The sequence below is a fragment of the Muscardinus avellanarius genome, assembly GCF_963383645.1.
Source record: "Muscardinus avellanarius genome assembly, chromosome: 1".
NCBI classification, from domain to species: domain Eukaryota; kingdom Metazoa; phylum Chordata; class Mammalia; order Rodentia; family Gliridae; genus Muscardinus; species Muscardinus avellanarius.
Window position 1 is genome coordinate 31,709,234 of NC_137786.1, and position 13,664 is coordinate 31,722,897.

Below are 13,664 nucleotides of genomic sequence, written 5' to 3' on the forward strand. Positions count from 1 at the left end.
AATTTAAAAAAAATCAAATAGAGATGGGGGTGTATTTTTGAGGTAGAATGCCCATGGATTTAATTCCCAGCAACACAAACACACACACACAAAAGAAACTTGAATTGAAAATGAAAGATGATTATAAGTACTGACACTAATTTCTCTAAATGGTTCGTAAAATATTTCTGAAATCTCAGAAGATAGCATCAAAATTCTGTTGCACAATTGTTGAAATTAGTCTATCATAATAATGGAATTTAAGAAAAAGACTCATTTGGTTTTATATGGTACATTCATTTAAAAATATTGATATAGTTGTATCTACTAGAATATTAATGACAATTTACATAAATAAAGAACAAGTTAACATTTTCAGATCTTAGTATTCTTACTTTAGGATACATAGGTAGTGTATTATATTTTGTTCATTTATTCAACAACTATTGTGTGCTGACCAAGAGTCAAACATATACAAGATGTGATGGATACAACTCTAAGAACAAACATTTCCTGCATGCTCAAATATAGAAGTTTATAGTATTAGGAAATTCAAAGGCTAAGTAAAAATATACATTGCCCAGAAAATAAACATGATTTATTGAAATGCTATCATGCAAATATAGTATTTTTTCAAAAAATGACTGAAAATTTAGTAAAATATTTGTTTTGTGGCCAATGTATGTCTATACATATTTTAGTTAGATTTTATCAAATTCAGCAATTTATAATTTTAAGTATTATATCATCAATGTGATGAATAGTCCAAGTTAGCTATCAAATCCTAGTCTAAATAAACTTCTTCAAAAATGATAAAGTTTGAACTTCTGAAGTCCATTCTTAAATTATATCATTTTCCACAATAATCAAAATATAAAATAACAGAAAAGTTTTAATTCCAACAAATCAGAATTCTTAATTTTTTTCCATGAAATCTCTTCAAGGAATGAATAGAATCTTCTCCTTAGTTAGGATGGTTTGGTATTGTCAGAATGGTGACCAGTCATTTTGTAGACATTGTCATGTTTAAGGCAGATGGTGCTCATGAACAGGCAACCGACTGCCTGTGGGTCCACCTAGAAGGATCTGCAATACAAATTTAAAGTATTTATTATGGAACATTATATTTAAACTATATTTAATATTGAATGCAAGTGAACATGAATACATTTATTGGAAAGGAAATAATAGAGAATCTATGTCTTTTAAGTAACATTTAGAAATGTTGCATATAATTTTAAATATTACATATTCAGATAATTAAAACTTTCCTTAATTTGGTGGAGCAACAAAATCCAAAAATTTAACCTTTGTATAGCTTCCATAACATTTTAACCTTTGTTTGCTGCATCTCCTAGAGAAGATGTTAAGTGAGAGAGAGAAAATGGCAGAGAAAGGAAAGTTCATATGATTGACATTTGCTTTGCATCAGATGCATTGTTTTGTATTAAGATAATTGAGTAATACCCCTTTCTTGAGATAGGATATCTCAAGTTTCAGAAGCATGTCTCACTGGTTGATGAATTTTGCTATTTAATTCCTTTTTCAAACTGACATTTTAATGGGTACCAATTCATTTACTAATTAGACCCCTTTTATTGTGGATAATATAAACATATAAGATAATTTTATTTATTCATTTCATATGTTTTTAGACAATAAGCCATTTGCTTAGTAGGATTTGTTTAAAGCAGCAAAAATGCCTATTCACTTTAGTTCTCTGGCCTTATAGAGTCGAAGAGGATATGATCCTAATCTGCATGTTTTGTATATTTTTTCTTTTAATTATATTTTTAGTATTAAGCAAAGGAAGACCTTTCATCCGGTTCTACATGCATTCTTTGATAAATTCTTAAACTCTATATTGTTTAACGGATTTAAGATGTAAGATTTAAAGATAATTAAAAGTTTAAAAATGTTTATTACTTCATTATCTTTTTAAATATTACTCAGTCCCCTCCAGAGCAGAATTCAGGGCTAAGTGAAACTATTACTGAACATACTTGGATGACATTATTAAAATAGCTACATCTATATAACAAAGGTAACCTTACTATTCTTTTATGATTTTTTTCCCCCAAATGAACATTGCTTTTAAATCCACCCATCAGGTCAAGCACTGAAACAAATCTATTTACTACTGGCTCTACTTCAACCTCTGTTTATCTGTGAATCCTGGTACAATAAAAGAAATAGTAGATTTTTGCCAGAGGCAAAGGAAGACCTTGAAGATCCGAACTCGTACAAACTAGTTATCCTTATAAGCAGTCAAATTCCAAGAGGGGAATGCACAGGATTTGTCAGGGTTTCAAGCTACATATACCTGGTGGCCCCATTACATATTCATAATCCCTCCTATTATTGTCAATAATAGAGTAAGTGAAGAGAAATAGGAAGAGGTGGGTAGCCTCAGGGTAGAATGTAATACTTTAAATGGCAGATATTGTCTTTTATGCAATTCCTAGGCAACTGACACACAGGGAACACAGGGAGGCTGACAGGTAAAACCCTAATGCAGATCTCCTGGAAAACTGAATTTCCAGCCCACTCTTCACATCCAAACAGCCAGGGTCTAACCCACTTTGAGCAGATCACTTTCACTCTTTAAAAATCTACTTAACACATTAGGATTTGGGGATTTATTTTTTAAACCTCTAACCTAATAAAACTAAAATGTATTTACCTGATCCATCTTTAGCGACTTCAATGAAATCGTCCTCATCCTCGTCACAGCTTTCGCAGTTTAATTGTTGGAGGACTGTTTCCGACTGGCTTTCTGAAGGATTGACATCTTTCTGTTGATTGGAGCTCCGAAGGGCAACAAGTCGATGATGTATGGCTGCATACAAATACCCTGTATCTTTGATACTGGCCTGCATTAGAAGTGTTAAATTGTTAAGAATATAAACCGGGTGTGGTGGCATATGCTTGTAATCCCAGCATGCGGGAGGCTGAGACTGGAGGATCATGGTTTGCGGACAGCCTCAGCTACTTAGTGAGGTCTTTCGCAACTCAGTGAGACCCTGTTTCGAAATAAAAAATTAAAAATAGGGCTGTGGGTGTACTTCAGAGGCAGAATGCCCTTGGGTTCTATACCCAGTACTTTAAAAAAAATTAAGAATATAAATTACTTCTTCATGTCAGCCACATTTTATTTTATTTATTTATTTTAAAAACAAATTTTTAGCCGGGCATGGTGGCGCACGCTTGTAATCCCCGAGCTTGGGAGGCGGAGACAGGAGGATCGCGCTGGTTCGGAGCCAGCCTCGCTGGCTTAAGAGACTCTGTTTCCACATAAAAATGTTAAAAAAAAATAGGTCTGGGAGTGTAGCCCGTAGGTAGAAGGGCTTCCAGAAACCCCAGTACCACCAAAAAAAAAACCCCAAAAAACAAATTTTTATTGAACATAAATGGTATATATTTAAACTATACTTGGTGCCCTCTCCCCCTGCCCCCATAAGCCACATTTTATAGATTTTTAGTCTTTCATTTTTTTAATAAGGAAGGAATTGTATGGCATAAATGTAGACTGTAAATAAGTGCTAACAGGCCTATAAATTGAGTAAAAAGATAATTAATTTTGAACTAAATTGTATTCTAAAGTGAATAATTTTATAAAAGATCCCAAGGTATACATTTTAATTTTTTTTTTAATTTTTGGTGGTACTGGGGTTCCTGGAAGCCCTTCTACCTCTGGGCTACACTCCCAGACCTATTTTATACTTTTTATTTGGAAACAGGGTCTCTTAAGCCAGTGCGGCTGGCTTCGAACCTGTGCTATCCTCCTGTCTCCGTCTCCCAAATGCAGGGATTACAAGCGTGCGCCACCAGGCCCGGCAACCAATGTGTACATTTTAAATTGAGAAAGTAAGCCGGGCGTGGTGGCACAGGCCTGTAATCCCCGTGCTTGGGAGGCGGAGACAGGAGGATCGTGCAGGTTCGAAGCCAGCTGCGTGCGCTGGCTTAGGAGACCCTGTTTCCAAATAAAAATATAAAATAGGTTTGGAAGTGTAGCCCAGAGGTAGAAGGGCTTCCAGGAACCCCCGTACCACCAAAAAATAAAAAATAAATAAAATAAAAATAAATTGAGAAAGTAAAATACTGTAATTTAAGCTTCCTATTTGAATTTAAGTATGTTAAGATAATTCTTCAATTTTATACTATAGAAAATTGGGAAAAGGACTTCTGTTTCCTTTCCATCACTTTGCTCAGGCATCCCTCCAAGCCAAATAGCTTTGTGGAGAAGCAAAGTTCATTCATCTATAACCATCAGAAGATATTGCCTTTTAATACTTTTTATGCCATTTTTATGACTGCTATTAATATTAAAATACTTATAACAATAACATTGGTATAACACTAATTGTTATCTTCTTTTTACTCAATCCTTACAGTAAAACTTTGGGTTCATTATTTATTTCACTTATATCAGTAAATGCAGGAAGCAAAGGTATTCAATACATCCTTGTTTTCTTCCTCCAAATGAGAAAATATGGCTCAGAAAGGTAAAAGGACTTGTCTGAGGTACAGCTACTCAGTAAATTTCTGGGACTTGAGTCCCAGGTTATTGTCATTTAGGTCAGTAGAATTAATGGAATAAAGTATGGTGTATAACAGAATTGTTCTATTAACAGAGGTTTTTTTTTTTTTTTTTTCTTCTTTCTTTTTGGTACTGGGGCATTCTATCTCTGAGCTACATCCCCAGCCCTATTTTTTATTGTTTATTTTGAAACAGGTTCTCACTGAGTTGCAGAGGGCCTCACTAAGTAGCTAAGGCTGTCTGTGAACCACAGTCCTCCTGTCTCTGCCTCCCGAATGTTAGGATTACAAGCATGTGCCACCATGCCCAGCTATCTTAACAGAGTTTTTGAAGAGTAAACAACTATTTTTTTTTTGTTCCTGAGATGTACTTTTTTTTTATATAAGTGGAACATATTGAAAGTGGGAGTAAACAACTATTTAACAGTATTAAAACACTAATTTACATTGATATGTAAAATTAAATTACATAGGTTTTTCATAATAATTTTAGCTACTTAATCTTCTCAGCAGCTTTATAAAGCGCTTCCTTTTTGCCTTCAAATTACATCTGAATAAATAAGTTTAAAAATAAATAACTCCTGAAAGTCTTACAGTATATACAGTATTGTACATGTATATGTACATATAATTGGATTTTTAAATTTTTTTTAATATTTACATATACATAATGAAATTTCTTGGGAATGAGACCCAAGTCTAAACATAAAACTTATTTATGTTTGGTGAACACCTTATACACACAGCCCAGAGGTAATTTGCAACTCTATTTTTTGTATGCCTGTGTCTTGATCGCAATCCATCATGAGAGGTCAGGTGTGGATTTTTCTACCTATGGCAGCATGTTGGGGCTTGAAAAGTTTTAGTGTTTGGAGCATTTGGGGTTTCAAATTTTTGAATCAGGGATGTTCAACCTAAATCGTATAAACCCATATTATTAATAGCAACCATCTCTAAGAGTGGAAATTTTTGAATGATTTTTATTACATTTGGTTGGCTTATCTTTATAAATATTCTACAATTTAAAAAGTCAGCATGGGTCAGGTCTTGAGCAGCAGAGTCTAATTGTGGTCATTAACAGTCTCAGTTTTTGGCACACTGCCTTGTCCACTCAAAACAAAGAGTTCTGGCTTGGCAGAGGATCAGGTGCTATCCCCCTAAATGCTAAACTTGATTGGAATATTTTTGCATCTTAACGTATCTGCACACCAGCTTTTCTCTCCCCGTTTCTCTATAGAAGCCTGTTTACTTGTCCCCATCTGCCTAAATCATTCGGGTACTCTGTATTCTCCAGTCTCCTGGGTCTCAGCCCATGAGGAGAACCCAGCTCTCTGGCGAGAGCTGGGGGCAGGTTGTTCTGTGCTTGGGTCTTGTATTTGAGGTCAAGCGTTCCTGCTGCCAGGAACAGCTGAACTGTGCTTCCATCCTGTTACCTTGGAGATTCACTCATGCTCAGAATTGGAATGTGCTCTGAGACTGGCTGGTGTGACTTGCCAGCCCTGTGCCTTTCCATTTCTCACTGGTTCTTTTCCAGACATCCCAGAGCTTTCTCTATCTCAGCTTGCAGTATGAGAGAGAATGCTGGCCAGCACCTCCCAGGAGCTATTCCTGACAATGTATCTCTGTTAACTTAGTAAGATGTTTACATGATTACAATAGTTTAAAAAATGTAGATGGCATATTATTATCATATGAATATCTTGGAACAGATACCAATTGGTGACTATTTACTATGGTGTTAATTGCTGAACTCCATATAAAATTTAGGGTTTTTATTAAACTATATATGCCGGGCGTGGTGGTGCATGCTTGTAATCCCTGTGCTTGGGAGGTGGAGACAGGAGGATCGCGTAGGTTCGAAGCCAGCCATGCTTGCTTAAGAGACCCTGTTTCCAAATTTCAAAAAGTATAAAAATAGGTCTGGGAGTGTAGCCCAGAGGTAGAAGGGCTTCCAGGAACCCCAGTACCACCAAAAAAATAAAAAATAAAATAAACTATATACAACCAAATGAATGGCTAATTTCTTTGACAGTGGTACAGATTATTATAACAAAATGGAAAAAAAAAAAAAGGAAATGAGGAATTGCAGAGATCCATTAATGCATTAGTGGAGTAATCCTCCATCACTGAAGTTTGTCACTTACCTGAATTAAAAATACTTTGATGCTATAGTCTTCTAAGTTAGTAGCTGTTATTCGTAAGTTTTTGTGGTTTGCTCTCTGAATCTTCATTTGAGCCCAGAGTCTGCTGTTGAGAATCAGCCTCAGACTGCCTTGATTGCGCATAACTATAATAGGAATGTAAATATATCAGAATACAGTTCCCGGTCCTTAGCCTTCCAAGAAACTCACCGTTTTCAAGAGCAAAGTAAATTTTGTAATTGTCAGACTGTATCTTCACTAATTGTAATTTGACTTAATACAATTATCACATCATATTCCTTACAATAATAATGATATTACTGTTCAGGTATGTGCTGGGTTCTGACACAGGTGTTTTACATCCAGTATCTCTAGAATTCTCACAATCGTTCACAGGGCTGTGTGAACTACAATCATCTCCCACTCTAAGTTGATGTAGCTCTGCCTAGCATGGTGGTACATGACTGTAAGCCCTGTACTTGGGAGCCTAAGACAGGAGGATCATATGTTCGAAGCTGACCTCAAAAACTTAGTGGGACCTTGTTTCAAAAAAAAAAAAGGGATATAATAATACTGGATACAGGGAGTGTAGCTCAGAGGTAGAACTCCCATGGATCCAGTCCCCAACAATGTGCGTGCACACACACACACAAAATTGATGGCCCTCAGGCAGAGAGATTGTCACTTGTCTGAGATCATCAGCTAATGCGTGGTATAGCCAGAACTAGAACCTATGTAATTGGTCAGGAGCACCTCCTTGAAATGGGAAGCCCATAGAGGACCTTGGAAGTAATATTGTCTTCTGCAGCTTGGATTATTGGTATGCTTCATAACACATCTCCAGAAAGCAGTGTGCACCAGTGCTAGGAATTCAGGCGACTCCTTACTTAGTCTTGACTGCAGTGTTCCAGACTTGCTGCTTGCTGTGTCATTCAGTCTCAGAGTTCCTCTGCCCCTTTCAATCCAGGATTGTGTTGTGTTGTTCAATATAAAAAGCTTGCAGTTGATCTAAATGACAAATTTGTAAAGTCAAATATGTAGAATTTTTAAAAGTAAATTATTATTTCTGATGCTATAACACTTTTATGTGTTTGGTCTTTTATAAGAATAACCTTTGTTGATGACTTACAAGCCAGCCTTTAAATGTTATTTAACCTTTTAAAATAAGAAATTTTTAAATAGGTTTTAGTTTTAAATAGTTTTTTATTCAAAAAATAAAAAGACCTACAAAGTGAAAAAGGTCTCCAACCCTTCTTGTTCCCCATTTGACAATCTCCACCCCCACAGTAGATAATCACTTATATTTTGCTTATCCTTCCAGACATATGTGTATGTATAAATATGTCAATACATATGTATGTTTTCTTTTTTCTATAAGTGGTAGGGTATTATATATAATTGCTTTTTCACTTATATGTTTCCGTATACACTATATACATTAAATTTCACTTAATATATCTCTAGGTACTCCAGCTCTACATTAAACTTAATATTATTTGAGCTATGGAATGTTATTTGAAAGGAATCTTGGAACTATTTACATGCTTAAAAATTTTCAGTCAGCATGAGAACTTGGAGAACTATTATGCTCTAAGACAGAATCCACTACTCTAATGATTACCAGTGGTTTCCAAATACTCTTATGTATAAGAATTACCTACACAAGATTGTTTAAAAAAAAAATACAGCATGCCAGGGCCTCAGCCTGTATTTCAGTAAGCCTGTAGTTAATCTAATCTGAGACATATACTTTGAGACATACTTCTTTAGAGTAAAAGTATCCTTGGATCATGGAAGAAGACAGAGACATTGGAGAAATGCAGATGGAGAAAGGCAAAGGGAAATTCTTGTCTTGTTTTAAAAAAATGATGAAATTGTAGTACCCTGGATACAATCAACACTCAAACACAACATCATAGAGTACTACATCTATGAAATTCCTGATTTATACAAAATTCTAAACTTTTCAAAAGGAAAAAAAAAAAACCCTAAACTAAAATCAAGTATATTTTAAGAAAACTTAAAAACCTTCAGTGTAAGTAGAAGTAATCAATCTTATGACAATAGCATTGATTATAAAAGCAGGCAAGAAACAAAGTAGAGGTCTGAAGTTATTTTGAGACAGACTCCCTGACTGTCTTTCTAAGGAACTAATGTGAATGGCCGTAAACCCAACAACCCATTTTCCTGCAAATTGCACATACAAATGTAAGAAGAAAAATAAAGTGTTGGCTTGAGCTTTGAAGGCCTCAGATATTTTTACTTAAGTGACTATGTCTTTGTGGAAACTATGTTTTTGTCTGCATCTTTAAAGATGTTCCTGCTAAGAGTAACTTTATTGCATATATATTAACTACTACTAGAAAAGGCAATACATTATATACGACCTTTAACACATTGTGTTCTGCTTCCTCCCCTGTTATAACATCAATTTTTTCCAGCAAGCATTTTCCTGATGGTTGGGAAGAGAAGGCAGCAGCTGATTCAATTAGGGATGTATTTTTAACAGAGTCTGTTCCAAAGAGAAAATGAGGAGGAAACACATAAAAGGCCCATTTTCCTTGCCATGAAAGTTCTTTATTGCCCCCACTAACACACATGGCCCCTTATCTTATATTTAAAAAATCAAACTGCTTGAATTTGGATAAAACCTCATTGATTTCCCTCATAGCAGTAAGTCAAACATTTTATAAAGCTTATACCATTAGGTAACTGATATTATATTTATGTGTTTTAATGTTTACCAAAAGTTTTTTTAAATGCTGGGCTGTTGGTTTTTAAACTTTATAGATATTAAGCAAATAACATGAAAAACACGAGACAACATGGTTAAACCAAATGTTTTACAAGTAAAATAATTCTTACTTGACTTTGGAAAGCTGAGAGGAAATTTCAGAATTGATTTGAATGTTTTATGCTTGGCATATGAATCATTTTCAAGTTGAGGCTGGATGAGTTTTTGAGTATCCTAGGTGGAGAAAAGATACACAATTTAATTTTATCCCTATTTGCAGAGAGCCAAAAGATACTTTTGTTGTTCCATTTCAACACAGCACATACACGCTGTTGTCTGGGTTTTTATTTCAGGCTTTCTGTGAGGTGAACAGAGAACCCTTCACTATTGTTAGAGGCCTTGGTTCTAATCCTCAAGAAACATAATCTAGTTACCACCAGCCTACTTTAGATGGGACCTAGTCCCAGAAACAACGGGAAAAGTTCTAGTGGTACAGAAGAAGATAGTGGCCCTTCTGTGCTCCCACTAGACTGACCTAATGTCTAGGAAGGGTGACTATTCTGTTTCAAATTATCACAGAATTCCCAGAATTCATTCTTGCGATGCACTTCATGAAAAATAAAGTAAAATAAAAAGTTATCCAAGTGCTTTGGGCCTGTGTGTGCCTATCACTGAGCTGCATTAAAATGTGACACTACAATTCACCAATAAAAGTATACTTAAAACAATCAAGTTATCCAGAAAGCCCACTAGGTGTCTCAGAGAACATTTTTACAGAAAGATGGAACTTTTCCTCCAAGACAGTTTTGCCAACAATTGCTTTTAAGGCTGCATACTTGCTGCTCTCTACATCTGATGAAATCATAGCCTGCACAAAAACAGAAAAGACATACCAAGCCATCTATGACCATATAGAGCCCCCTGCAGAGCAGGGAGAGGAGGAACAATGTACTGAAGAGCTCATGCTTCTGTCTTTCCTTTATGAACTCAAGATTCTTTCACATTATTTAATTGGACATCAAGTCATTGCCTTACAGTTGGTAGAGATGTACATACTTACTTTCATTTTAAGGAAATGGGAAATCTGGCTCAGAAAGTTTAATAACTGACTCTAAAAGCACGTGGGAGACTTCCGGGAAGATGGCGACCGAGAAAAGCGGGGCTTAAGAGTCCCGCTAACAACCAATCTCCATTACCACAAAAAGAGCGCCTTTCATAGCCAGAAAACACCATCACCAGAAAAAAAAAAAAAAAAAAAAAACCACCAGGCTCCAAAGAGAAAGCGGACTGAGAACAGAGCTCAGGGCCACAGAGGAGACACACGAGCCCGAGGACGCGGCAGCAGCGCCATACTGCCGGCGGCAGCGGTGAACTCAACGGACGGCTACAGCAAGCCAGGTGAGCCGCTGCGGAACAGCCAGGCGGGATCTTTCGGCGCAGACAGCATTTAAAGCTCCCAGTGGCTGAGCTCAGCACATGCTGCAGGGATTCAGAGTGGAAATCAAAACCAGAGAAGAAAAAATACGCCAGCCTCATGGCCGAGGGCGTGGCAGAGGCGCCATATTACCACCGGCGGCGGCAGCAGCAGTGAATTCACCGAGTCCAGTACAGCTACATCTGCGTACTCAAGAACAGTGAGTCAAATTGCGGGCCACAGAGGAGAAATCGCAGTATTGGGCCTCCTGGGACTTGACCCAGTGAGGGAGTGGTGGTGGCAGAGATATCACACCATAGGAGAACGTGCAACCTGGCACCCCCCATAGTTTAAAGCAGCCTCTATCGACTCCCTGGGTCGGAGACTCTGTGTTACAACCCAGTAAAGGAGTAGTGGGGTCTGAGATAATACAGACTCGAGATCCAGAGCACCTTAAGTGAAGCCATAGTGACCCAAGGGAAGAACCCAGAGAAGGCACAAACCTCCGAAATCATGGGAAAGAGGAATAACACTGGAGTAATGAATGTGCACAACCCCACAACATCAGAACCTGATAAAACAGAAAATCAGAGATTTCTAGAAGATCAAATCAGGAAAATAACTGTAGAAATAATAGAGGTGCTTCGAAAAGAACTCAGAGAGAGCCAAAAAGAGATAAAGGATGCAATTAATGAAGTAAAGGCCTCAATTCAAAGCACAAACAACCGATTAGACCACATGGAGAACAGAATCTCGCTCTTAGAAGATGAGCAATCCAAAAATGAATGCATAGTTTCTAATCTAGAAAAAAATATCCAACAGCAGGAATCTGACATTGAAGAAATATGGGCCCATCTTAAGAGAGCTAACCTAAGAATAATTGGAATAGAGGAGGGAAAAGAAAGTGATACCAAAGGGATCAACAATCTCTTCAAGGAAGTAATAGCAGAAAATTTTCCAAATATAGAGCAAGAGGTTGATACACAGATCCAGGAAACTTATAGAACTCCCTTTAGACAGGATCGGAGAAGAGGATCCCCACGCCATATAATTGTCAAAATGACCAATGTGGAAGCCAAGCAGAGAATCTTAAAGGCAACAAAAACAAAGGGCCAAGTGACATTCAGAGGCAAACCAATTAGAATCACTCCAGACTTCCCAAACCAAGTCATGAGAGCCAGAAGGGCTTGGAGTAACATATTCCAAACTCTGAAAGAAAACAACTTCCAGCCAAAAATTTCCTATCCAGCAAAACTTTCTACCAAATTAGATGGAGAAATAAGAAGCTTCCATGACAAACAGAAACTGAAGGAATTTATGTCTTCAAAACCAGCGCTAGAGAAAAGACTCAAAGAGATTACCTACAAAGAAGAAATAGGTAACACTCACCAGAACCAGAGAAACAAGAGTTTCCATCCAACAGACAACTAAGATTGGTTATCTGTGGAGATTCATTATTTATGTTAGTCTTTTACCTATCTCTAAGTTGTATTGTTTGCCTTTATTGTTGTTAATTTTTAGGATTTCTAGTTGGAATATTAATATACCTTCATATAGCATTTGGAAATATTTTATCCAATTCTATTAGTAACTTTTAACTCTGTTTACATTGTCTTTGGATATACAATATTTTCTTTTATTTTTTAGGGAGTTTGTATATTCTTCTGTTGCCTGTGCCATTGAAATCATATCCAAGAAATCACTGCCAATTTCAATGTTGTGAGGTTTTATGACCCAGATTTTTCTCCTAAAAGTTTATAGTCTTAAGATTTATATTTAGGTCTTTTATCTATTTTGAGTTAATACTTGTATATGGGATTAGGTAAAGGTCCAATTTTATTCTTTTCCATGTAATTATTATTTTTCAACAATATTTAGTTAAAAGATTATTATTTCCACCACCAAATCTTCGTGGAAACCTTGTCAAAAATAACTTGACAATATAGGGAAGAATTTAGCTCTAGGCTTGTATTTAACTCCAATGGTCTATATATCTGCCTTTAGAACAGTACTACACTGTTTCAATTATTGTAGCTTTATATGGTTTGAAATCAGAAAATATATATCTGCTAGCTTTGTTCTTTTTCAAGATCGTTTTGGGTATCTAGAATTCATATTCCATATTAGGATAGATTTTTTTCTAAAAAATAAATATATAAATATATGATAGTTTCCTCTAAAAAAACAGAAAAAAATATGCTCTAGTAAGAAAGAAAGCAAAAAGAAATATTGAAATGCTATCTTTAAATCATCAAACACTTGGTATCAGACAAATGAAACTGTTATGTGAGATTATCATTTCTAATTTTGGATAAATTGCTATAATACTAGATGTCAACCACTAAGCCAAGCATGGGAAGGAGGGATGGGGAGAGAATGGGGTGGGGATAGGGTGGGGGCTGACTGGGCGATGTGTGCATGTATGTCTACAAAAGTTTGTATCCCACTATGATGTATGAATACAGTGCACCAATAAAATAAAATTAAAAAAAAAGAAATTAAAAAAAAAAAAGCACGTGGGAGCCAGGCGTGGTGGTGCACGCTTGTTATCTCAGCTTTCGGGAGGCTGAGACAGGAGGATCACGGTTCGCGGACAGCCTCAGCTACTTAGTGAGGCCCTCTGCAACTCAGTGAGACCCTGTTTGAAAATAAAGAATAAAAAATTAGGCAGGTGGTGTATCTCGGAGGTCAAATGCCTCTGGGTTCCATCCCCAGACCTGCAATAAATAAATAAATAAATAAATAAATAAAAGCACATGGTCAGCCAGGGAGCCAGGAGCACATCCTGGCCCCCAAATCACAAGAGCACAGGTTTACAAGGTTAATTAGAGGAGAAACAAATTATCTCTACAGATCC

General features: G+C 36.4%; 1 protein-coding gene across 1 annotated transcript in view; it reads right to left on the reverse strand.

The window, feature by feature from the left end:
* Positions 1-1,021: 1,021 nt before the first annotated feature.
* RANBP3L (RAN binding protein 3 like) overlaps positions 1,022-13,664 on the reverse strand; it is a gene marked incomplete at both ends in the record, with an annotated part of 66,858 nt that continues 54,215 nt past the window's right edge. Inside the window, 6 exons of the mRNA XM_080700707.1 lie at positions 1,022-1,065; positions 2,663-2,852; positions 6,663-6,805; positions 7,547-7,667; positions 9,047-9,171; positions 9,507-9,627. Of these exons, the coding sequence (XP_080556833.1) occupies positions 1,022-1,065; positions 2,663-2,852; positions 6,663-6,805; positions 7,547-7,667; positions 9,047-9,171; positions 9,507-9,627 (744 nt within the window). The remainder of the gene's footprint in view (positions 1,066-2,662; positions 2,853-6,662; positions 6,806-7,546; positions 7,668-9,046; positions 9,172-9,506; positions 9,628-13,664) is intronic.